Source organism: Mandrillus leucophaeus, unplaced genomic scaffold (assembly GCF_000951045.1).
Source record: "Mandrillus leucophaeus isolate KB7577 unplaced genomic scaffold, Mleu.le_1.0 Scaffold233, whole genome shotgun sequence".
Lineage (NCBI taxonomy): Eukaryota > Metazoa > Chordata > Mammalia > Primates > Cercopithecidae > Mandrillus > Mandrillus leucophaeus.
Genome location: NW_012102399.1, coordinates 4,040,584 through 4,068,443, shown reverse-complemented (window position 1 = coordinate 4,068,443; position 27,860 = coordinate 4,040,584). Strand labels below are relative to the sequence as shown.

The window sequence follows — 27,860 nt, the reverse complement described above, 5'->3', positions numbered from 1 at the left end:
GACAGAAACAACTGTGAAGTAGAAGGGGATTGAGATAAAAAATAATTCAGATTTCAATAACCTTTAAATAAAACAGCAGGGGCTTTTTAACATACTGCATGCAGGGCAAATGCAGCAACCCTAAAACTTTTAGCAACCAAAACCAGGGGAATTAATTATTTGCATATATTAGATAATAGGTAACCCCTAGGACCTAACCTGCCAGATACAGAATTTTAGAAGTTTGTAAACATAGAAAGGGTGAATTTACATGCCAGAGGTGAATTTCTGAAATAAAAGGAATTTTTTTTTTCAATAGTTCATTCATACAAGGGACAAATAAGCACAGTTTCCACAGATTTTTTTGTTTGTTTTGTTTTTTTCCCCCCAGACAGAGTTTTGCTCTTGTTGCCCAGGCTGGAGTGCGATGGTACGACCTTGGCTCACTGCAACCCCCACCTCCCAGGTTCAAGTGATTCTCCTGCCTCAGCCTCTCCAGTAGCTGTGATTACAGGTGCCTGCCACCACACCCAGCTAATTTTTTGTATTTTTAGTAGAGATGGGGTTTCACACCACGTTGACCAAGCTGGTCTTGAACTCCTGACCTCAGGTGATCCACCCACCTCAGCCTCCCAAAGTGCTGGGGTTACAGGCATGAGTCACTGCACCTGGCCCCACAGATGGTTTTAATATAAACTTTGCTAATCTGGTTCTCTGCATGGGGAGAGTAACCAAGGCAGAATTTCTTCGACTGCATACTGTTAGCCATCCTCATTTATTTAATACTCACTACAAGCCAAAGGAGAAAGTGAACATTTCAGTTTTTTAATGCAGTCAAGTAGTTTCTACAAACAAGAAATTATTAAACTGTTTCTAAAGTTCAAAAAAAAACTTTCTGGAGTCTCAAGTAGCTGATAAAACTAACTAGAACTGATGTGACAAAACAACTGAACACAATAAATTTGAAACCATAGGAACTTTGAGAATTTATTCGAAGCAGTCATATGAACAGCCAACAACGGAGACCACAGACATTCCTCGCTGCATAAATTACACTAAGTAAAATGGAATTACAGATTTTTAAGGAACTATCTGATGGAAATACAGTTTTACAAAAGGCTCTTAGACCTAACGTATATGACTCAAGTTTGAAGTTCTGAATGCATCAGAAACAGTCTTTTTTTTGAGACGGAGTCTCGCACTGTTGCCCAGGCTGGAGTGCAATGGCACGATCTCTGCTCACTGCAAGCTCTGCCTCCTGGGTTCACACAATTCTCCTGCCTCAGCCTTCCATAGTAGCTGGGATTACAGGCACACACCACTACGCCTGGCTAATTTTTTGTATTTTTAGTAGAGATGGGGTTTCACTGTATGTTGGCCAGACTGGTCTCAAACTCATGACCTCGTGATCCGCCCACCTCAGCCTCCCAGAGTGCTGGGATTACAGGTGTGAGCCACCGCAACCAGACTAGAAGCAGTCTTTAATTATTACTACATTTCCAAACTTCTCCCAAGCAGTACGGTTTATTCAAAAGCAAGTGAGAGCTAAGAGAGAAATAATTGTGCTCAGGGTATGTATCATTTTGGAGGTAAGTATGTTTATCCCACAACCAACCTAAAATTTTAAGCAGGCCAATCTCTGGGTAACTTTTGGGTACTGTGAATGTAGTGCCTTTCATAAAACTACTAAAATCTAAACTGAAAGCCACCATAGTGATAAAAATCAAAAATAAGAATGAACAGGGGCTGGGGATGGTGACTGGCACCTGTAATCCTAGCACTTTGGGAGGTCAATGTGGGTGGATCGCTTGAGCTCTGGAGTTTGAGACCAGCCTGGACAACATAGCAAGATCCCATCCCTAAAAAAAAAAAAAAAAAAAAAAAAGTAACTAGCCGCATGTGGTGGCATGCTCCTGTAGTCCCAACTACTCAGGAGGCTAAGGTGAGAGGACTGTTTGAGCCAGGAGTCTGAGGTTGCAGTTGAGTTATGATAGCCTATGGCACTTCAGCCTGAGCAACAGAGTGAGACCCTGACTCGGGGAGGAAAAAAAAAAACCCCGCTCAATTTGGTGTAGTCAGAGAAATAGCTCAATAGCTCAATATTATAGTTACCAATATTTACAATGACTTAATAAAAATCAATAATTGAAAGTAGACTTATAATTGTACACTTCTATATAAAATAATTGTACACTTCTATATAAAATACAGTTTACCAAAAACCTCTGCATTATTGCTAAGAACAAAACAAAGGATGGATATCAGGTAACTTTCTAATATGAAATTCAAGAATTTTCAAACATCAAGCCCAATACTGAAAGACCTTATGGTACTGAGATCTTACCACAAAGGAGGCACCCTACTGTTCAGATTAGAGGTGTAGAGGTAGTTAGAAAGTCAATCACCTAATATGGTGTCAAGCTAGGTCAAAACACAGTATATACAAATGAGCAGTAAAAAACAGAATTATAAAAGCCAATTTACGATATGGATACCAAGGTTTTTCCAGGGACAGTATGAGGAAAATATGTTCTCTGATTACAATTATTATAAGATAGTACTTAATGCAGATGATGGTACTTAATGTGTAACTACATAAACTGAACGTGCAAGCAATCAGTTTACTGTTGTAATGGAAACTAAATCAGATATTTATATATTACATATAGGTAGTCTACCATAAATGGTATTTGATTAAAATGACTGGAGATTGGAATCTTAGCATAGCTTTCAATTCAATTCTCTCTTTTTAGTCCTCTCATATATACCAGCAAGCATCCAAAGTGTTCCCTGATATTCTATAATAACCAGTGACATGCAGCAATAGTGCAAAGACAAAATTACTGGACACACAAAACTAAACTTGGATTGCCTTGGATGGTAATCATTCTCTTCCCTTTATATTCTATGTTCTTTTAGCCTACTAATCTAATCCTCTATCTTCTTTCTCCGTGACCCCTCAGGCTTCAGTGAACAGGGTTCACTGTTCACCTTCTTGTCAGGTGTCCAAGATGCTTGACAATTGAGGGCAATAAAAATTGTTATTCAAAGACTTTGGAAAGCTTGAACATCACCCTATGAAAACCATGGAAAACCAGTCCAGGAAAAAAAGACAAGATGAGGACATCATGAAGATAGGTTCTGGATCTCTGCAATGAATGAGTTTTGAGCAACAGAAAAGGGTCTATGGTAAGGAGGCATGAATAGGAGTGGGGAATGAGGATGAAGAGGAAGGCAATTACTCTTTTGCCTCAGTACTTCTAAAGCTTTATAATCAAGACAATTGTACTTTCAGCACCACTCTTAGCAACAAAATGGCTTCAAATCAAAGAGACACTGTCCCCTTCCCTCTCTTCCCTCTAAAATAAACATTTTCCCTATTTCTAAATAGAAATACATTTCTATTTCTAAAATACTGAAGACGTTTTCATCAAAAATTAGCTAAAAATCTCTAAAACAAGGCCGGGCATGGAGTCTCAAGCCTGTAATCCCAGCAGTTTGCGAGCCTGAGGTGGATGGATCACCTGAGGTCAGGAGTTTGGGACCAGCCTGGCCAACATGGTGTCTTTACTAAAAACTTCAAAAAATTAGCTGAGCATGGTGGTGGGCGCCTGTAATCTCAGGGACTCAGGAGGCTGAGGCAGGAGAATCGCTTGAACCTGAGAGGCGAAGGTTGCAGTGAGCTGAGATCACGCCATTGCACTCCAGCCTGAGCAACAAGAGCAAGACTCCATCTCAAAAAAAAAAAAAAAAAAAAATCTCAAAAATAACAACCCTGTACAACTGGGACATTTAAAGGTAGTATAAAGTCGGGCACGGTGGCTCACATCTGTCATCCCAGCACTTTGGGAGGCCAAGGCGGGTGGATCACTTGAGGTTAGGAGTTCCAGACCAGCCTGGCTAACATGGCAAAACCTCATCTCTACTAAAAACACAAAAATGAGCTGGGCGTTGTAGTGTGCACCTGTAATCCCAGCTACTCTGGAGGCTGAGGCAGGAGAATCGTTTGAACCCGGGAGGCAGAGGTTGCAGTGAGCCAAGATCGCGCCACTGTACTCCAGCCTGGGCAACAGAGTGAGACTCTGTCTCAATAAAAAATAAATAAAAGTGGCCGGGTATGGTGGCTCACGCCTATAATCTAAGCACTTTGGGAGGCTGAGGTGGGCAGATTACAAGGTCAGGAGTTCAAGACCAGCCTGGCCAACATGGGGAAACTCCATTTCTACTAAAGATACAAAAAAAAATTAGCTGGGCGTGGTGGTGCACACCTGTAATCCCAGTTACTGGCAGGAGAATTGCTTGAATCTGGAAGGCGGAGGCTGTGATAAGCCAAGATCGTGCCACTGCACTGAAGCCTGGGCGACAGGGCGAGACTCCATCTCAATAATAATAATAGTAATAATAATAATAAATAAATATAATACAGATGTATTTCAGATTTGTTTCACTCAAATAGAATGCTTTAACAGAGGAAAGGGGTACAAATACTGGATATGTAAAGGAATAGAAGAACTTTCTCTTGGATGTAGAAAGGAAAAGTAGTAAGAGTCAAGATACTAAGCTTGAGGACTTCAGAGATTTTTTTTGTTTTGTTTGGAGATGGAGTCTCCCCCTGTCGCCAGGCTGGAATGCAGTGGCACGATCTCGGCTCACTGCAACCTCCACCTTCCAGGTTCAAGCAATCCTTCTGCCTCAGCCTGCCAAATAGCTGGGACTACAGGTGCACACCACCATGCCCAGCTAATTTTTGCATTTTTAGTATGTGTTTCACCATGTTGGCCAGGCTAGTCTCCAACTCCTGACCTCAAGTGACCTGTCTGCCTTGGCCTCCCAAAGTGCTGGGATTACAGGCATGAGCCACCATGCCCAGTTGTGGATTTCAGAGTTTTGACGGAGATGGGCCATCCCTCCTAATACCTATGAAAGAAACGTCAAGCTTCTTTCACAATGTAAGATCCTTTTTGATGAGCCCCAAAATAACCTTCCTCTCTCATCTTCTGCTGTAATCCCCCATATATCGATACATAAAACTACAAGAGCCTATCCTCATAAATGTGAGGAGGCCAAGTCCTTTCACACCTTGCCCTATACTTTTCACATAAACTCTTTTTGTCCTTTAAGGCCCAGTTCTACCAGTTCAAGTAAGTTTTTCTTTGCCCCCTTAGAGTATTCTAAATTGGTTGCTTTCCCTTTTGCTCCCAAGGCATACAATTCACACTTCAGTTAATTGTGTGTACAGTTGCATATGCCAAAAATCATGGAGTCTTCCTTGACTCCTCCTTCAGTCATACTCCAAATTAATCCATTAGTAAATCCTGTTGATTCAACCTTTAAAACAGGTCCAAAACATGACCACCTTCCTAAACGTCCACTGCTACCCTTCTGGTGCAAGTCACCATCATCTCTCACCTGGGTTACTTTAATGGCCTATCTGATCTCCTTGCACCTTTATGCCCTGAACAGTTTATATGCCATACAACAGCCAGACTGTTCCTTTTAACTTTAAATAGGACTACATCATTCCTCTGCTCAAAACCTTCCAAAGGCTTCCCCATCTCACTAAGAGTAAAGAGTCATAATTCTTACAACGGGCTATAAATGTCCTATACAATCCGTGATGACCCCTCCAGCCCAAATGATCTCTCTGACTAATGCAGTTTGGATATTTGTCCCCTCCAAATCTCATGTTGAAATGTAACCCCCAATGTTGGAGGTGGGGCCTGGTGGGAGGTGTTTGGGTCACTTGGGGTGGGTGCTCTCATGAATGGCCTGGTGATGTCCTTAACAGTGAATGAGTTCTCGTGAGATCTGGTTGTTTGAAAATGTGTGGCACCTCGCCACTGACTCTTGCTCCAACTCTCGCCATGTGAGACACCTGCTCCCTCTTCACCTTCTGCCATGACAGTAAAAGCGTCTTGAGGCCATCACCAGAAGCAGATGGTGGCACTATGCTTCTTGTACAGCCTGCAGAAATGTGAACCAATTAAACCTCTTTTCTTTATAAATTACCCAGCATCAGGTATTTCTTTATGGCAGTGCAAAAATGGCCTAATACACTGACCTCGGCCTTACACTCCCCTTCCTGTTTATACAACACTCCAGGGACCTGTCCTGCATATTCCAGATTTAGAGTCTTTGCATTTTGTCTTCACCTGTTCTTTCTCTCAACTCTTTCAAATGGTTTACTCCTGTACATCTTTCAGATCTCTCCTCCAATGTCACCTGCTCAGTGAAATCTTTCCCAACGACTCTATTATTTCAACACCCTTGTCTCCCCTTCTGTACTTTTCCCCCACCATCTTCCATACTATATGTATTTTACTCATTGCTTACTGTCTCTCCCCACAAGAATGCAAACTCCATGTAAGCAAGATTGTTGTTGCTGTTGCAGTTTTGGCCCTCATTGAATTACCAGCACCCAGCACAGTGTTTGTCCCATGATACATCCTCAAGAAATATGGAATGAATATTTACCTATCCAAATGCTAAACAGATTATAAACTGTTTAAAGGCAGGCCCAATGCCTTTTAAATCTCTGTACTCTCTCCCCTCTCTCAAGAAACAGTATTTGATACACAATACATGCCCAATACATGTTGAATTAACCAACCACTTACCCGTATCCTAGCATAAGAAAACAGAATATGTATACAGGAAGATACTTTCTGTATGGCTGACAGTAAATGTACATTAGTGGCAAGCAGTGATGAAAAGATGCCTCATCTCTGTTTCCATATTAACTGACAAATTGTTTGTTGTTATTCTTTCTTTTAAGGCAAATGACTGAGCCAAACATATTTGACAGGTAACTTTTTCATTATAAGGCAGGACACAACATGAGACATAAAATATATCTGGTAGGAGGAAAAACACAACAAACCATAATGGTGTGTAACAGTCTTACCGATCTCATTTAAAGGTATAAAAGCAGTAATTTCACAATGAGATTGATCTATTCTAGAAATATTTTCCAAATTCTACTCTTGTAACTAGTGATAAACTCAGTACTGCTCATTGCATGGAAAGATGAAAGACTTCTTTTTCTTTCTTTTTTTTAGAGATGGGGTTGCCCTACGTTGCCCAGGCTGGTCTCAAACAGCAGGTGGCTGAAGTGATCCACCTGCCTTGGCCTTTCAAAGTGCCTAGATTACAGGCATGAGTACCATGCCCAGGCAGAAAGATGAAAGACTAATTTATCTAACAAGTGCTAATGCTACAGAGTTTCATCAAATAAAATTTTGGGGGAATTTTACTGCCCTAGAGGACTGGTTCTAGCCACTTTCCCAGGGCAGTGGATCTCTGGAGAGTTTCAGTTATTGGAAAAATCTTGAAGTCTATAAGCCCATCAAACACTGATGTTTGACTCCTTATAATTATGTTAAAACTATACAGATTATGTATAAATACCTTTTAAAAAATTTTGAAGTATTACTGGCCTAACAGTAGTGCTGCCATTTTCCCAATCAATGGATATTAGAATATACAACCTCTATGCCATGTGAGGGGCTACAGAATTAACTGATATTAAAAAGGAATCCTCACTGGGCGTGCCTATGATACCAGTACTCTGACAGGCCGAGGCAGGCGGATCACTTGAGGACAGGAGTTCAAGACCAGCTGGACCAACATGGCGAAACCTTGTCTCTACTACCAAAAACACACAAAAAATTAGCTGGGCATGGTGGTGCATACCTGTAGTTGCAGATACTTGGAGTGGCTGAGGTGGGAGGACGGTTTAAGCCCAGGAAGCAGAGGTTGCAGTGAGCAGAGATAGCACCACTGCACTCCAGTCTGGGCAACAGAGAGAGACTCTATCTCAAAAAAATAAAAACAAACAAACAAAAAAACAAAATAAAAAAACCAAGCTAGGCATGGTGGCACATGGCTGTGTCCCTGCTACTCTGGAGGCTGAGGTGGAAGGATCATTTGAGCCCAGGAGTTGGAGGCTGCAGTGAGCTATAATTACACCACAGCACAGGCAGATGACAGAGGGAGACTCTGTCTCCACCCCACCCACCCCACCAAACAGTAAATTTAAAAAGGAATCCTTATATTTCAAAAAGAACGAGAATAACTGGCTTAGAGCTTTCAAAGGTATTATTCATTCCACATATAATCTTTCACTTTCAGAGAGAAAATTACTACATAGATAAATAGGCATTTTTTCCCATACTGGTACTCTCATCTAATTGGCAGTATGGCAAAGGAGGAAAGGAAAGACTTGGGTTTGAGTCTTAATTGGTCTATAAACTAGGTATTAAAACGTGAACAAGGCACTTCACTTCTACAAGTTTCAATTTCTTCACATATAAAATGAGGATGAATCTACCTCCCCTAACCACTTCATTAAAAGATGTTAGAAGACAAAATCAGAATGGAAGTTAAATTATGAAGTACTATAGAAATATTACCATAAAGAATGCATGCAGGTGCAGAAAAAGTTATATTTGGATGTGACTACACAGGGACTTGAATGCCAGGCTAAAAACTTGATTCCACAGGAAATAAAGAAACATTAAGAGGTTTTACTGTGAGGGGGTGGGGAATTCTGGGGATGGTGGAGTGAAACTGTGTGTGTGTATATGTGGGGGGCGGTGGAGTGGGGGGGTGTCTGTGTATGTGTGTATGTGTGTGTGTATGTGCATGTGTGTGGTATGTAACCAATGAGATAACTGTGCCTTCAAAGATATCTAATGGCACCGTGAAAGGATGCATAGGAATCCAAAGAACTAAAAGCTACTGTAATAGTTCAATTAAAAGATAAAAACCTGGACTAGGCCAGGCATGGTGGCTCACACATGTAATCCCAGCACTTTGGGAGGCCAAGGAGATGGGCTGATCGCTTGAGCCCAGGAGCTCGAGACTAGTGTGGGCAATATGGCAAGACCCCATCTCTACAAAAAATATAAAAATTAGCTGGGTGTGGTGGCATGCACCTGTAGTCCCAGCTGCTTGGGAAGCTGATATGGGAGGATCACTTGAACCCAGGTGGCAGCGGTTGCAGTGAGCCAAGACTGCGCCACTGCACTCCAACCTGGGTGACAAAGTGAGACTCTGTCTCAAAAACAACAAAACAAAAACAAACAAACAAAAAAACACACTACAGCACTGACATTAAGAAAAGAGTGGGCTACCTTTCAAATGTAGGAAGGAGGGGTGTGGAAAAGAGAAAAACTGAACACAAAATAGATAGGTGGACAGTAACCCAGGATAAAGAAAAACAAAATGTGCTTTGTTATTGGAAAGGTCAAATTTAGTTGTGTTAAATTTGAGATGTCTGGAGGTACTCAAGTATTTCAACAACGGTATGAAATTAAAGCTTAAAAAAAGAGGTGTTCCCAGAGCTGCAGATCTGAGTTAGCTGCTTAAAGTGATTGAAGGTGAAAGAAGAGTGAGAAGAGTAACACAGTGCTGAATAAAGAACCTGGATAACACCAATGTTAGAAAAGCAGGTAGAAATAAAATCAGGGAAGGAGGATAAAATGAATTTGAAGTAGGATGATAGGGAGAATTTATAACAAATGCTTAACTTACAGAAATATTACAGAAGAAATTCAACATAATGTTTAAGTTTGATATTTGATTTAGAATTCAATATTAAGGAAAGAGTTTAGAGAACACGTTTTTGACTTGGTTTCATGCTTATAGAAATATTATTTTCCTCTGGTGAAAAATTGGTAAGTTCCCAGAGTAAGCCTTCCCCCAATATCTCCCTAGTCAAAAGCTTCTGAGTTGGTGTGAAATATTCTTCCTTCCCATACCATCAATGAACTTAGATGAATGTAGACAAATAGGCTGATTGATGAAAACAGACTGAGATCCAGTTGTCTCCACATTTATAGTCAGAAATGATGCTGACCAGCCAGAAAACAACAGAAGTGATGACAATCTTCTGGAGAGAAGATATTTGTTTTGACTTTTTGTTATAGTCTACAAATGCTTACTATAGACATTAAGAGGTGGTCACAACAGCATAATCCCTTTCACTTTAATTTTTATGAAAATGATAAAAATAAGTCCTAAAAGTCTTAGTAGTTTTCTGCTCACATGAAAATTTTAGAACTTAAGGAGTCAGTATCCATTTAAATCTATGCTTTAAAACAATTACCTCTTTACTTATAGCATGATACAGTAACTGACTTCTATCTCTTCTCTTACATAACTAACAAAAGATTAAGCTGTGTTTGGTATATTGTTTAAAGTGGCAATGAAATAAGATTTTCCCCCAAATAGTACACTTCAGCACCTACAAGCTAAATTTTCAGTATCTGGGAAATAATTCAGGTATATGGTGCTATTTTACAGAATAGCTCATTTGCTAGCAATACTAGAGAGAGTTGGCATTACGTCTTATCATTTTAGCCAACGGATCTCACAAGCCTCAAATTTTAAAAATGAAGTGCTTTGTTACAATAATTCTCTGAAGAATAAGTAATTATAGTAACTCATTTACTTATATTACCAAGCCAGAAACCTGGAAGTCATCCTACAGTCTTCCTTTCTCTAATCTCTGATTAATCATTTACCATAGTTAAACAGCTCTCAAAAAACATTCCTCTACCACCATTATCCCTTGTCTAAGTATTAAGTTATTAACTAAACTGACTGGGCATCAAATTATAATAAACAGACTTTGGGCCAATGTTTAGATATTTAACATCTGGTGATGTACTCTGCCATTCCAGTACTAAAAGGCTGCAAAGACAGCATGTTAATGCAAAATCAAAGTACTCCTTCCAACAGAGAACTTTTCTCTTCACCATGTGATTCTATCATCTGACCTAGGAGAGGTGCCTCCAGTTATTCCAAAATGCCAACTTCTCCAATGGCCTAGAGCAGTGGTCCCCAATCTTTTTGGCACAAGGGACCGGTTTGGTGGAAGACAATTTTTCCACGGATGGGGTTGGGGGTTGGATGATGGTTTTGGGATGAAAGTGTTCCATCTCAGATCATCAGGCATTAGAATCTCATAAGGAGCATACTATCTAGATCCCTCGCATGTGCAGTTCACAATAAGGCTTGTACTCCTATGTGAATCTGATGTCACCGCTGATCTGACAGGAGGCGGAGCTCAGGCAGTAATGGTGCTCACCTCCTGTGTGGCCTGACTCCTAACAGGCCAGGGACCAGTACCAGTCCACAGCATAGGGGTTGGGGACCCCTGGCCTAGAGGCCTGGTTAGATTTCTATTCCCTTTTCTGCTAGTATTTACGGATAAGAAACAAACAATTTTAGACGCAAAATGCAGTAAAGCCCTAATCCCAATATTAAGTGTAATGTTCATATCTTGATTATATTACGAACAAGGAAATAACAAATCCATCTACATACGTATAAATGATTTATATGTTTTTACTGAGTCAAACATCTCTGGCATTTAGCTATCTAAAAATACAAAAAAAAAATTTAAAGCAAGGCAATTACCTGAGGAGAGTCAAAAGGATATCGACTACTAAATTTAAATAGAAGTTGAAATTTTTCCCCTTCATATAATGTACCTGGTGCACCTTCCATGTCTACAATCCACCTAGAATAGAAAAGGCAAATTAAAAACTTAAGATACTGGGGTAAGGAGGAGAAAAGAGGACACCAAGTACTTCCTGTACACTAAGCACTGGAACAAGAGTTGTTTATGTGTAACAGCACATGCCAGCCTCCCAATAACTCTCTCACTGTTAATTCTCATGACCTTCTCTGACATTCAGGGATGAAACCACCAGATCAAGGTCAGACAGCTAGCAAAAGATAGGTCTAAAAAAGCCAACAAAATAAAAACCCAAGGCCAGGTGCGGTGGCTCACGCCTGTAATCCCAGAACTTTGGGGGGCTGAGGCAGGTGGATCACGAGGTCAGGAGTTTGAGACCAGCCTGACCAACATGGTGAAACTGGTCTCTACTAAAAATACAAAAATTAGCTGGGCGTGGTGGCGTGCACCTGTAATCCCAGCTACTCAGGAGGCTGAGGCATGAGAATCACTTGAACTCGGGAGGCAGAGGTTGCAGTGAGTCAAGATCATGCCACTGCACTCCAGCCTGGGCTACAGAGCAAGACTGTCTCAAAATAAACAAACAAATCTCAAACTAAAGTGCGCTGACACCCAAGCCTGTGCTCTTCCTAATTGATTTACATTACCTTATTTTTTCAAAGTACCATTTCTACAATGCTGATATTAAGTATTCTACACATAACATCAAACTAATCAACTGTCTTTCTGATTATTACTGGTGGAAGCCATGGAGAAACCCGTATAGACAATGACTACAGAGAACCGTAGCTGTCAGATTTATTTTTCTCATCAACATTCTAGAAAAGATTAACAGGGTAAGGGGAGCTAAATTGACATCATTCCACTTACTCTGACGATTAAGCAAGGCTTTGTACTGCCTTTTCTTTATCTCTCACTATGTTTCAATTGTTTAATAAAGTCCATTTCTATGGCATCTATGCAAGCCTACTTTGTTTTCATATATAACAATCATAAACATAAATGTGTTATTTATAGTGTATACACTATTTCTTGTTATTTTCTTTAAGATGGGGGAAAGAATAAGGGATAATGACAGCAAAGATAACAGGGCAGCATTAGAAGCAAAAGTGAATTGAAGTCATTAACAATGTGTTCCTAATTATAGCTCTGTCACTTATAATTATTGTACACCTAGGCAATTCTCTTGAACTTTTCAGGTATTAAACTTTCTTGTACTTAAAATACAAGAAAACAAAAGGAAGAAAGGAAACACAGTGTTGGGACTCTAGTCATTACCACGCATACGATGAACTTAGGATTATGTAAACTAACAAATGTACCTATTCTCTAAAAGAAATCAGCTACAGTATACAGACTCTTAAGAGCATGGCTATTCATTTTAAGAATGCATGCTGAGTACCATACATGGTAATAAAAGATATGACCACAGACCCAAGAGACAACATTTTATAGTGAAATTAAATAGTTATAACTGAAATTATACTGAAGTGGCAGTTACAGTTAATCTTAACTCGTTGTGTGAGCAAGTTATGTTATCTCTCCAGTTTTAACTACCTCAATAATAAAACAGAAGATAATCACCTTATAGCGTTGTTGGAGATAAACGACCCTACATAAGTAAAAAACCTAGCATATTCCTGACTCAGAGTCAATACATGGTAAATTAAATGCAATGCAAAAGCTGCATACAAAACAAAAAACTATCTCTTTATATATTAGGTCCTTCTTAATCTTCGAAATTCCTTTCTTGATTTTCCACCCACATCTACTAGGCAGAGTAATATTCCCAGGAAAAATGGTGGTCTTTCGTTCTGTTTATATGGCAATTTGAGGACACACAACATAAATTTACTTGTGACCTATGCAAACAAGCACAGCTTTTAAAAATAAAGAGCTAACCAGGTATCTCATCAATCTTCGTAATATCTGCATGACATGCAGATACGACATGAGGTCAAAGACAACATAACTGTCAACATTGTGCATGGTACTTTCTTTTTTTTTTCTTGGTACGGAGTTTTGCTCTTGTTGCCCAGGCTGGAGTGCAATCGCGCAGTCTCGCCTCACCACAACCTCCACCTCCTGGGTTCAAGTGATTCTCCTGCCTCAGCCTCCCAAGTAGCTGGGATTACAGGCATGTAATGTACCACCATGCCCGGCTAATTTTTTGTATTTTTAGTAGAGGGGGTGGTTCTCCATGTTGTTCAGGCTGGTCTCGAACTCTTGAACTCAGGTGATCTGCCTGCCTCAGCCTCCCAAAGTGTTGGGATTACAGGTGTGAACCGCTGCGCCTGGCCTGTGCATGGTACTTTCTAATAACCCTTTTTTTTTGAGACAAGGTATCACTCTGTCACCCAGGCTGGAGAACTGTGGTGCAATCAGGGCTCACTGCAGCCTTGACTTCCTGGGCTCAAGCGACTCCCACCTCAGACTCCCAGGTAGCTGGGACCACAGGTACACACCACCACGTCCAGCCAACTTAAAAAAAAATTTTTTTTTTTTTTTACTAGAGATGGGATCTCCCTATGTTGTCCAGCTCGTCTTGAACTCCTGGGCTCAAGGGATCCTCCCGCCCTACCTCAGCCTCCCAAAGCACTGAGATTATAGGCATGAGCCACCATGCCAGGCCTAATGAGATTTTATTAGTTAAAAAAGTAAGATATATTCATTGTAGAAACTTCAGAAAAGTAGAAATAAAAATCACCCAGTGACAACCACTGTTAAAGTTTTTGGGGGTATATTTCATTCTGGTCATTTTGCTGTTTCCTATACCATCAAAGCCTATACAAAATGGCAGCCAAGTAGCTGCATTTTGTGCACACTTAAATTACATCAATTTAAACCATCAGGGTTTATGATTCCAATCACAAGCATATGCCCCAGAGTAAGGATGCGATGAGACTACACGTGTTGTTCTCTCAATTAGTCTCAGTTCTTCAACACCTGTGAGTACCTAGTACTCTAATTCTAATGTTTAAGCATTAGAATTTTTTTATTTCTTCACACATCATGGTTGTTAAAGACACAATAATCTATTCCACTCTGGAGGAAAAACTGGCTTTAGTGGATTTATTAATAAAGAGGATACATACCAATAAGGTCTTCTTAAAGGATTTTTCAAAGGTAATTATAACTATACAAAATTTTTACCTTACATGCTGACTATAGACTATAATTCAAGTGATGCCATTTCACTGCACTGCCTTGACAAACCTTTTCCATATTATTGACATTTACACTATTCCCAAATTATCCCTAGAATTAGTAATGTTGAAATTAGTATAGTTGGTTCTAAGTCTTTTTCTAGATCGTTACTTTCTTAGGATGGTGTGTGGTGGGTCAAACAGGATAGTGTTCATATTTTTTAAGGTCTCAATATATGCTACCAAATTTCTTCCAGAAAACTAAAAAAAAATTTTTTTGTGGGTACAAAGTAGGTGTATATATCTATGGGGCACATGAGATATTTTGATACAAGCACACAATGCATAATAATTGCACCTGGGTAAATGAGGTATCCATCACCTCAAGCAGTTATCCTTTCTGTTATAATCCAATTATACTTTTAGCTATTTGAAAATGCACAATAAATTACTGTTGACTATAGTCACCCTGTTGTGTTCTCAAATACCAGATCTTCTTCATTCTACTTTTTGTGCCCATCAGAAAGCTTCTTAATGTGCTTTCATCATCATCCTCTTCATGGATCTTCCACATCCATATCCACATCTCATATACTCTTAACAATCTGATTCTTTATAAGACTATTTTTATAGCCTAGAAGATGGCACAAAGGTAAAAATTTTACGGTTCATTTACAATAAATTAAAAGAAAAATTCTTACCTGACCAGTATCTCGATATGATAGGATTTACTCTACAATAAAGGTATTGTTGCTTTGGCTGTTATAATTTGTGATATAACTACCTGGTAATCTATTAAAGCGTTTCTATTTGTAAAAATTTAAAACGTTTAACTTTTTATAAATTATTATGTTGTGTGTTTTCCCCATCCTCCCAAAAAAATAAAGGATGAAAGAAGAAGTAATCTCATTATTATCAGTTTCCTTGAGAACTATAGGGACAGTTGTTATAGGATACACTGAGGTAGATTAATAAAAGGAGAGAGGAAAAAGATTAAAATGGGATATAATCTGCATCAGGATGAAAAAAGAGTCAGTTTCATTTGTTTAACAATATGCAACAAATGCCACTCTAAATGTATGCTCCACTTTTGGTTGCTTTAGAACAAGAGTTTTATATTTTCTATATATGATATACACAAAAAATCAGTTTAGAATTCAACAATATTTTTAAGTGATTGTTGCAGAGTTAAAGAAGTGTATTACATTTTTTTTTTTTCAAAAGAGTCTATACATCCATTCGTAATATTCTTGTTCTTAAAGTTTTGACCCCTGTCTTAAGTACTGATACAAATGCCAAAGTCAAAGGTACCCAAAACTGTTCCTTCTGAAAGGGTAAGTTATATGAATTTTGGTCATTTTTACTCCCTGGACCTAGACTACACCAAATAGATGAATTGGCTCATTTGTCCTACAAGTCGGTTTATAGTCAATTTTTATCCTATTGGCTACTTTTCCTTTTCTTTTTAGAGGTTCTTCTAAGTGGAGGATAAATTATTTTAGATTTCTCCACGATTTCAGAACATTTACCACTGTCTAACAAAATTATTAAACGACTGCTGAGAGTCACACTTTCACTTAGCTGCCCTTCTGTACAGGATGTAATTAATGTTTTTAGGGCATGGGATACCTCTTGACTATTACTCTCTTCATATGCCTAAATAGATACATATTTTTAATTTGATAAAACCTCACACCAAACAGTTCTTTAATATTATAGATGAGGATCACATCACAAAGTCAGTGCTACTCAGTTAAACAAAACTTTTAAAAAATGTACCAAAGATAGTCTAAAAACAGCTTTACAAATTATGCAACAATGTTTATAACATAGTAAAACAAAATTGATTATATATATAAATGCATAGAATAAGATCTGTTTACTGTATTTCCCTCTTGGTGAAAGAGAATAAAACGAAATGTGAAAATAATTTTTGGTTTTAAAAAGTGGGTGAACATTCATACATTATTGATAATAAAAGAAAGAGCACTTTAAAAATTAAATACTTACTGTGTAATTGAATTTTGAACACTTTTTTCATTTAAGGTCATCCCAGGAGGTGGGTCATTTTGCAAAGCCAACAGTTCTTTCTGTAGTCGTTTCTAGAAAAGAACATCAATAATAATTTGTCCTTTTTTTTGAGACTAGGTCTGTGTCACCCAGGTTGGAGTACGGTGGTGTGATCACAGCTCACCACATCCTCAAACTCCTGGGCTCAAGGAATCCTCCCACCTCAGCCTCCCAAGTAGCTTGAGACGACAGGCACACACCACAATGCCCAGCTAATTTTTTTTGGTAGAGATGGGGGTCTCACTTCACTGCTCGGGCTGATACTGAACACCTGGCCTCAAGCAATTCTCCCAACCTCAGCTTCCCAAAGTGCTGAGATTACAGGTGTGAGCTACCACACTCGGCCTGTACTTTTAAAAAAACAACATAACATCCTTCTAGTTATCCTTAATAATATCCTTCTACAATCTGAAATCATTACATTTCCTCCAAATGTTCATACCTTTCTCTTTACTAGCCCCTTATATATTCTATATACATATTGCTCAAAAGTTGAATAGCCTGTCCTATAATACACAATCTACTGTCAAACTATTTCAACACTAGAGCTTCCAGACTGCTGAACGTGTGGAGTTTCCTGGAGGGTGGCACACCTGGAAAGGACATGGAAGCTCCACATCCCTTCCCTGACACATCTCTTCATCTGTATGCATTATAATATTCTTTCCTATAAACCAGTAAATACATCCATGACAGTAATAGCAGTTCTGGCAGCAGCCACCAGCACCTCAAGAGCACAGCCAAACGGGTGGCTTTCCTGGATAATCCAGTGGAAGACCTAGAAGGCATGACAAAATTTAGGAAATTTTTAAAAAATAAATTCAATGAAGAAAATATTTTGTTTTGGCTAGCATGTAAAGATTTTTTTTAATGCAAGATAAGCAGATGCAGGAAAAGGCAAAGGAGGTCTACATGACCTTTCTTTCCAGTAAGGCCTCGTCGCAAGTCAAAAAGAGGCAGTCTTCGCTCAACAAAAAGATTCTGGAAGGATCACATCCTCTGATGTTCCAGGAACTCCAGGACTGGATCTTCAATCTCACCAAGTACAACAGCTACAGTAGCTGCTTAAAGTTTGACTAGGTTTGTTGTTGTTTATTTTTTAAGAGACAGGGCCTCATTCTATCACTCGGGCAGGCATGCAGTGGCACAATCCTAGCTTACTGCAGCCTGGAACTTCCGGGCTCCAGCCATCCTTTTGTCTGAGTCTCCTGAGTAGCTAGGACTACAGGTGTGCAACACCACGCTTGGCTAATTTAAAATTTTTTTTTTTTTTTTTTGGTAGAGACGGGGTGTCACTATGTTGCACAGGTTGGTCTTAAACTCCTGGCCTCAAGTGCTCCTTCCACCCTGACCTCTCAAAAGATTACAGGTGTGAGCCACTGTGCAGTCCTGATTTGCTTTTAAAATACAAGCAAACTGCAAAAGAGGAGAAAGTTCAGCCTGATGCTCAAACTACAGCTAGAAAAGCTTCTAGAATTTTTAACATGAGTTCCCAAAGACTGGCAGATTTATGAAGGAAAGAAAGTAGGCTGCATGTAGTGGCTCATGAATATAATCTCAGCACTTTGGGAGGGAGAGGCGGGAAAACTGCTTGAGCCCAGCAGTTTGAGATCAGCCTGGGTAACATAGTGAGACTCTCTCTCTACAAAGAAATAAAAAATAAAAAATTAGCCAGGTGTAGGGGCATGCACCAGCTACTTCAGAGGATAAGGTAGGAGGATCTTTTGAGTCCAGGAGGCCAAGGCTACAGTAAACTATAGTTGTACCACTGCACTACAGCCTAAGTTACAGTGAGATTCTGTCTCAAAAATAAAACAAAAATTAGAATAAAAAATCACATTCAAAAGAAGCAAAGAAACTTTCAGAGTTTATAATTGCCTTGTTATGTACAAAAACTGAAAGGTACAAAACTCTTCAATGGAATATGTGTATTTTATTAACTGCTTGACCAGTAAGTTTTGCATAATGGCTAATCTTACATTAAAAAAAAAAAAAAAAAAAAAAGCTTTGAAGTTTTGGTTCACAAAACAAATCGATTTCTTCCACACTGGAAAAAATATTTCAACACTGATGCTGTAAAGTAGTTATGAAGAATAGGCAGTTATCTATCTAACATCAAGACGTCATAGCTTCTATATTGAGGTTATAGGTCGAGTAGCCATTATCTGAACTGCTTGTGACCAGAACTGTTTCGGATTTACTGGCTGAGCATCCCAAATCTAAAAAGCCAGAATCTGAAATGCTCCAATGAACATTACCTTTGAGTGTCACATTGCTACTCAAAATGCTTCAGATTTCGGAGCATTTCACATTTCAGATTGGGGATGCTCAACTTGCGTAAGGTCTTAATAGCTTGAGTTACAAGTGCTTAAAAGTTTTAGCAGTGCTTCCTTTGCTGCTTTCTAATTATAAAAGCCATAGTTTGGCTGGGTGCGGTGGTTCACGACTATAATCCCAGCACTTTGGGAGGCCAAGGTGGGCAGATCACAAGGTCAAGAGTTCGAGACCAGCCTGGCTGACATGGTGAAACCCTGTCTCTACTAAAAATACTAAAAAAATTGGCCGGGCATGGTGGCGCATGCCTGTAGTCCCAGCTACTCAGGAGGTGGAGGCAGAAGAATTCCTTGAACCCGGGAGGTAGAGGTTGTAGTGAGCTGAGATTGCACCACTGTACTCCAGCCTGGGTGACACAGTGAGACTGCGTCTCAAAAACAAACAAACAAACAAACAAAAGCCATAGTTCTCCATAATCCTTAAAGAATGTCATTTCACAGACAAGCTTTCCAGAGAAACTCTAAAAGTAACTCTTTATGCAAAAAGCCTTTCAAAAATTTTATGCTTTGTGACAAGAATGAAATCAGAAGAAAAAAGAAAATATTAATAAAATTTTTTAAAGATTTTATAAAATTTTTGAAGTGATTTTAATACATAATCTACTATTCGTTTTCTTAAATAGGATCACCTGCACATAGTTTAATATTTCAAGGTTATTGTTAACATCATTCATAGTAGAACATCAAAATACAACGTATTATGATCTGAGATATGTTAAGGTTTTCTTCCTACATACTAGGTTTTCCTAAAATGGCTATGTATTTTGCATACTTATTTGTACAGCTTTGATTGTATACCTCTTCCTTTGTTATCAGTGGACATGCTTTTCCAGGGTACAAAAGGCAAAAACAAAAAAACACAAAACACAGTAGTCCCTAATTTATGAATTTTAAAACCAAATATTATAATTGCATGCAAGATTATAAATTTTAAAACCAAACAATGTTATTAAAATTGCATGCAAGATTATAAAGATTCTTAATATGACTTTTTTTTTTTCTTCAGAGACAGGGTCTTATTATGTTGCCCAGGCTGGAGTACACAGGTGCAATCCCACTACTGATTGGCATGGGAGATTTGACCTGCTCTGTTTCTGACCTAGATCGTTCACCCGTCCTCCTGAGACACACCTGGTGGTCCCTTGCTCCCGGGAGGTCACCATATTGATGCCGAACTCCATGCGGACACCCAAACAGCATAGCGCACTACAGTCCAGAACTCCTGCCGCAGCTTTCCAAGTAGCTGGGACAACAGGCACCACCCACTGCAGCCAGCATAAGTCTTTTCTCAAAGTGAAGAAGACGAGTATGGATATCTGTTCATTTCTTAAGAGTTCTCTGCTTAAAAATTGGTTTCTTTTTTTCTGGACAGTGAAATATTACTATCAGTAAGTAATGTTTCTAGGTCTTCAATTTATGACACTTAAAGTTAGCTTAGCCATCCAACACCACTACAGATAGAAAACTGTGTTGTGAATCACTGTAATGGACTTCAAATTTGCTTAATTTGTTTTGAATAAAGACAAATTTAAGCAAATTTCTATGTTAAAACAAGGTTTTAATTATTTTCTACTGATATTCACAAATGAGGGTTCTGTGATCACATACATTTTTTAAAAAACTGGGTCAAAGAAGAACTGGCTTCTTCAACAAAACTTTTCATATACTAACTTGTACAGTGATTGTCCAAAGGGAAGATGACATAAAGAGGTTCCCCAAAATAGCTGGGCACAGTGATGCATGCCCGTAGTCCCAGCTACTCAAGGGGCTGAGGCAGGAGAATCGTTTGAGTCTAGTAGTTGGAGTCCAGCCTGGACAACACAGCAAGAACTTGTCTCTAATAAAACTAAACAAGGCCAGGCACGGTGGCTCAAGCCTGTAATTCCAGCACTTTGGGAGGTCAATGAGCACGTAATGCCTGAGGTCAGGAGTTCAAGTCCAGTCTGGGCAACATGGCAAAATCCCGTCTCTACCACAAATACAAAAATTAGCCAGGAGTGGTAGCATGCGCCTGTAATCCCAGCTACTCGGGAAGCTAAGGCACAAGAATAGCTTGAACCCGGGAGGCGGAGGTTGCAGTAAGCCTAGATCACATGAATGCATGCAGCCTGGGCTACAGAGCAAGACTCCATCCCAATAAAATAAAATAAACAAAAAACTCCCAACAACAAAAAAGAGGTTTCCAAAGATAATAGAACCCTTTGAGTGTAGATTGTCTCAAGCCTTGTTTCAAGGACCATATTTTGGGAAACACTGCTGCGGAAATCTTCCAGATCTTGAGAACTTTACTAAGTCAAGAAGAACAACCCTTCTTAGTAGAAGAAGCAAGAACATAAAGGAGAATCAATCTGCTTAACTACCAAGCAAAACACAAGAAAACAAAAGCAAACTAAAAAAGCACTTTATTGGTATAATTATCCCTGGTCTTCTGAACATAATGGTAAAGGGTGCCCAGATACAGAATCTTCTTGGGTTCAAATACCCTCTAGAGGTTTCCCATTGGCAACTTGGTGTTCACTTCAAGTAATGAAGTGGTGGCCCACAATCAGTCTGATTAGTTGCAGAAAGCAGTCAATCAGAGGCTGAAGTGATGCTACAAAGGTCACAGTCCTATGCAAACATCTGATTGACCTTTGATGTGAAGCAACCTTCACAGTGATTCTTGGAGAGGTGATAGTGCAACACAGGGAAAAGTGGGTATGGTAATCTCTTGAGCATCCTTTTGATGTTACATAAATTTTCTCCTCAACCCCTATAGTAAGTCCACTGTACTACATGATATATTAAAATTTGAAGAAAAATAAAGCAAATTAAGGGGATAGGTGAGGCATATAGGTCTCACATTTTGTAAAGTTTTATCTCAATTTGACACTTTGAGAAACTATCCTAAAGGGCAGAAACATTCAGGGAAGGAAAAAATACAAAGTGAAGAAAAAACATTAAAAATGTGGGAACATATGATAATGGTTGCTAATACAACTGTATATAAAATGACCAAGAACATTTTCTCCAATTTCATCTAACAACCAACTAAAGATGGAAAGTTAAAAACAGGAGAGCACGATGGAAAAAATAGGAATACCATACACGTTAATATTAATAGCATTGCACTAATAAGTAGATATTATTTTTCCCTAACAACATTAAACAATTCTAACAGTGGCCATTTCTCCTTTCAGAGGGAAATGTGAGGCAACAAATTAGTTTTACTTTTTTTTTTTTTTTTTTAAACAGAACTAAACTCATGCAGAGCAAGGAAGCATTTTCCCTCCTACTGAATTCTGACGACATTTCTAACAGTTACTTAATGAAACTGTTTTCCCTTTCAGGAAAGAGAATGCAATGGAGGTATTCATTCAAAAGTCTGAAGGAAATGCAAAAAGTGTCAGGACTTAATGATTTCTGCTAGTAAGAGCCCGCAGCCCACAAAAGGAGACAAATGTGCCAATAATTTCTCCATGCTTTCAGAGTACAGTAGTGTCCAAAAGAAGAGTGGTGAGCGGAGAAAAACCAGGACTGTGGTATGCAGAAAGCCAAGGAAGAATATGTTTCAAGGACTAACCAGACTTTCTTTTCCAGCACAATGGCAGAGAATATACCCTGGATAATTACAGAGAAAACAAAGACAAAGTGAACGCAGGAACTCTGAAATGTAAGGATTAGGACTGGATTTTGCCATGGAGATTTCAAACAAACCCAATAGCAAAACCAAAGTGAAGATGCTAACAGAGGAGTTACCTGAAACTATGATCCCTCAATGTAAAGGTCAACAAGAAAATGGGCAAGAGACAACAATGATATTTGCCTACTTTAAACTTAGCAATGGGTGAAGGAAGAAAAAAATTCTCCCCTGAAATTTCATAACCTCAACCCACATGGATTCATAGCCTGAATTCCTGCTACCTGAGAACATTAAGCAAGAATTTAATCAAAAGTAGTCCAGGAAGTGGTGGCCTCAAAGTAACTGGCAGAAACAAATACAAACATAAATCCTGGAGAAATCCAAATTCTATCCTTTGAGGCAACAATTTCACTACTCAGAATAGCAGAAAGATACATATAAAATAGCTTCGCTGTAAAACATCTAGAAATATATATCAATAGGTAAATTACACAAATTATGGCATAGCAAACTAAGACTACGCAACCGTTAAGAATGACATGGACCTGAGTACTGACAAAAAAATAAAGAACTCCAAAACATACTGAAATAAAGAAAAAGCAAGCCTCAAAAATACATGTATTTTATCTTAAAAGAGGAGAAATTACACAAATATATAAATGCATACAAAAGACCAAAAAAAAGCACACTCAATTATTTTACAGTTGGAAAAGGCAGTGGAGAAAGAGGACATACTGTATGCACTACATACCTTTCTTTATATTATTTGGCTCTTTTACAAAAATGTAGAAGTATATTTTCTGTATAATTAAAAAATAAACTAAACTCAATGGATGACGAAAACACATTCACACAAAAACATATACACAAACATTCATAGCAGCATTATTCATAATGCCAAAAAACAACCCAAATGCCCACTAACTGAAGAATGGATGAAAAAAATGTTACAACCATGCAATGGAATATTATTTCGCCTTCAAAAAGAATGAAGTACTGACGCATTTTACAACACAAATGAACCTCAAAAACATTATGTTTTTGAATGAAGCCAGTCACAAAAGACCACATGTTGTATGATTCCACTGATATGAAATGTCCATAATAGGCAAATCTATAGAGACGGAAGGTAAGCTGGTGGTTGCCAGGGGCTGGGAAAGGAGAACGGGGTGATGGAGAGTGACTACTTATGGACACAAAGGTTGCTTTTTGGGCATGATAAAGATTTCTAAAGTTAAATTATGGGTATGGTTGCACAACAGAGTAAGTAAATTAAAATTATTGAGTGTAGAAATGGGACTATTTTATGGCATGTAAATTACATCTAAATAAAAGTTTTTTGACCCACCACAATGGCTTGCGCCTGTAATCCAAACACTTTGGGAGGCCAAGGCAGGAAGATCAGTTGCAACCAGGTGTATAATACCAACCTGGGCAACACCGCAAGACCACACCTCTACAAAAAAATTAAAAATTAGCCAGGCATGGTGGTAGTATACGCCTGTCGTCCTAGCTACTCAGGAAACTGAGGCAGGAAGATTTCTTGAGCCCAGGAGTTTAGGTTATAGTGAGCTATGATCTAGCCACTGCACTCCAGCCTGGGTGACAGAAAGAGAGATCCTGTCTCTTTAAAAGAAAAAAGGAAAACCTCAATGGGTAAAGAAACTAACCACAGGTGAAGAAAGAATTTCTGCTGAGGAAGATGGTATGAAGAAATTATCCAGGATATAACTCAGAGAAATAGATAATGAAAACATGAAAGAAAGGTAGAGAGACCAAAAAAAAAAAAAAAAATTAGAGAACAGAAAGCAACATTTTCTATAAATGCTTCTTAAATAATAATGCATAGTGGTGCGTGCCTGTAGTCCCAGCTATTCTGGAGGCTGAGGCAGGCGAATCGCTTGAACCTGGGAGGCGGAGGTTGCAGTGAGTCAAGATCACACAACTGCACTCCAGTCTGGCGTCAGAGCAAGACTCCATCTCAAAAAATATAATAGCAACAACAACAATAATAATGCCTGAGAATCTCCCAGAATTGTTAAAGACATCAGCCTTCAGGTCAATGAAGCCCAATTAAATCTAAGCAGCATAAATAGAAGACATCCAAACTTAAACATCACTGTCAAAGCATAAAACACCAATTAAAAAGAGCTAATTCTAATGCCATAAACAAAAGATAGATTACCTACAAAGTTACAGAAACAAGAAGGCTACCACTTTAAGAACAATGATGTCAGCACTAGAAATCAGTAAAAATATATTTTATGTAAGTAAAACTAACCGCCAATTTCAACTCCTATACCAAACAAAACTAGGTTTAAAAAAAATGGATGAAATAAAGATATGTGCAGACAAAACAGTTTACTACCAACAGTAACCAACAAAAGAATAAACCCTGAATTCCTTCTGGAAAATGATCCCAAGGGACAGATCTGAGATGAAAGAATGGTGAGCAGACACTTAAAAAAGTATGTACATCTAAACACTGAACAAAACAATATAGGCCCACAGTTCCTTATGAAACAACTCTTGGCTGGGCACAGTGGCTCACACCTATAATCCCAGCACTTTGTGAGGCTGAGATGGGTGGATCACCTGAGGTCAGGAGTTCGAGACCAGCATGACTAACATGGTGAAACCTCATCTCTACTAAAAACACAAAATTAGCCAGGTGTGGTGGCGCATGCCTGTAGACCCAGCTACTCAGGAGGCTGAGGCAGGAGAATCGTTTGAATCCGGGAAGCAGACGTTGCAGTGAGCCAATATTGCGCCACTGCACTCCAGCCTGGGCAACAAGAGCGAAACTCCATCTCAAAAAAAAAAAAAGAAAAAGAAAAAACTCTTGGGGCAGATGTGTTTCAAAATTAAAAATGTTTTAGATTTTAAAAAAAGTTTATAAAGCAGCACACCACCAAACACATTAGTACTCAGCACTAAAATATGTGAATACTTACAATATACAGGAGTTTGAAAATAGCCTGGGCAACATAGGGAGACCATGTTTCTACAAATAATAAAAAAATTAGCCAGGTATGGTGGTGTGTGCCTATGGTCTCAATTACTCAGGAGATAGGAGACTAAGGTGGGAGGAACACCTGAGCCTAGGAATTGGAGGCTGCCGTGAGCCGTGATCTCACCACTGCACACCAACAGGGGTGACAGAGTGAGATCCTGTCTCAAAAGAAAAACAAAAGAGAAATCAGGATGTGATTACCTTTAGGAGAGAGGGGAAGTAGTGTTTAGGAATGGACATAAGGGAGGCTTCCAAGGTGGAGCTACCATTCTATTTTTTTATGTATGGTGATTACAAAGGTGTATTCACTTTGTGAATATATGAACTTTACATGTAGATTTGTGCACACCCCTGTTTGTTGTATTTCAGTAAAAACATTTATCAAACTGATCTAAAATTGACTGTGGTGATAGCTGCACAACTCCACAAATATATTAAAAGTCATTTTAAATGGATGAGTATGTTATGTGAATTATTTCTCAATAAAGCTGTCCACAAAAGCAAAAAAAAAGTGTATTAAACAACAAAGAAAAAGCAAATATGGAAAATATTAATTGTTGAATCTACACAAAAGCTACAGCGGTGTCACACTGTTTCTACTTTTCTGCATGCTTGAGATTTTTCATAACAAAAAGTTTTCAATAAAAAATAACAGTAAAATAAATGCAAAAAAACAGCTAAAGTAACATCTAAAAAAAATTGTAGGCCAGGAGCGGTGGCTCACACATGTAATCCCAGCACTTTGGGAGGCCAAGGCAGGTGGATCACCTGAGGTTAGGAGTTCGAGACCAGCCTGGCCAACTTGGTGAAACCCTGATTCTACTAAAAATACAAAAATCAGCTGGGCGTGGTGGCGGGTGCCTGTAATCTCAACTACTTGGGAGGCTGAGACAGGAGAATTGCTTGAACCTGGAAGGCGGAGATTGTAGTGAGCCGAGATCGCGCCATTGCACTCCAGCTTGGGCAACAAGAGCAAAACTCCATCGTCCCAAAAAAAAAAAAAAAAAAAAATTGTGCGTAACTTCCAAACTAGTAGAGGTAGGAAAAATAGAATGAGAAAACAGAAAAAGAAATCAATTCAAAATAAGGAAAGACACATAGGAAGAAATGACAAATGAAAAGCACTTAAAAGGAAGGAAATAAATCCTATTATATCAATTACTCATTAAAAATTGGACTAAGTTCTTTAGTAAACAGTAAAGAATATTAGATTGGTTAAAAAGTATAGCTATTTGAGATTTTTTAACAGATATTACTAAGAAAAAGATATTTCTGTGCTCTGTTAAGAGCACAGAAAGGTTCAGAGCCAAAGAATAGAAAAAAGATACTAGGAGAAGTTTTAAGAAACAAAGCTGGCATCGTTATATTAGTATCAAGTGAAATAAATGTTAACGTCAAAAATAATAAAAGATAGAGAATAACTATATAATGATATAGTCACCATGAACATAAAACCTGTGTACACTTAATAACAAACTCAAAATAGATAAGCAAAGGAAAATCTACAAGTCTATCTTCACAGAACATTTTATTATTAACACCTCAGTAACAGCTCAAGCAGACCAAAAAGCAAACAAAAGGATAACCAAATTGAAAAACAGTCAAAAGGTAAGAATAGGCATTTAATAGAAGAGCCACAAATGGCCCCAAAACATATACAATTATACTCAATTATTCTTATTAGCTAAGGAAATAGAAAATAGAAACATAAGAAGTATCTTTCACTAAAATAAGTCAAGTGTTGGGGAGGATGTGGTATCCCTGGAACTCAGGTACTACCAGTAAGAGCATAAACTGATATAATTACTTTGGAACAGTACGGCATTATCTAGTAAAATGGAACAGACATGCCATAACCTAGCACTTGCACTTGTAGGTCAATACCCTAAAAGAAAACCATGAAAATGTGTTACAACATTTAAAGCAGGACTGTTCATAACACGTCAGGAGTAAAACTGATCAAGTGTGATAGTTTATACCATGAAATACTACTTACTTAGCCTTACAAACGTACTGCTACAAAGATGGATTAATCTTGAAATGATAAAAGTCACAAAGAATTACTAACAGTATGAGTCCATTTATCTAAACTTTAAAAACAGACAAAATATATTGTTTAAAGTAAATCTATAAGGAAAAATAAAGGATCACAAACATAAAATCCAAGACTGCAATTTACTGTGGGAAGTAGTGAGGTACAATCAGCAGGACA

At 38.5% G+C, this 27,860-nt stretch overlaps 1 protein-coding gene and 1 pseudogene across 3 annotated transcripts in view; one reads left to right on the top strand and one right to left on the bottom strand.

Moving 5' to 3' along the window:
* The window catches only part of UBE2W (ubiquitin-conjugating enzyme E2W (putative)), an 87,520-nt gene that overhangs the window by 32,172 nt on the left and 27,488 nt on the right, over nt 1-27,860 (bottom strand). For all 3 annotated transcript variants that reach the window (XM_011981998.1, XM_011981999.1, XM_011981997.1), the window contains 2 exons: nt 16,621-16,712; nt 11,404-11,506 (listed from right to left, as the gene is read on the bottom strand). In XM_011981998.1, coding sequence (XP_011837388.1) covers nt 11,404-11,506; nt 16,621-16,712 — 195 coding nt within the window. The remainder of the gene's footprint in view (nt 1-11,403; nt 11,507-16,620; nt 16,713-27,860) is intronic.
* On the top strand, nt 17,113-18,194 carry LOC105541111 (annotated as a pseudogene).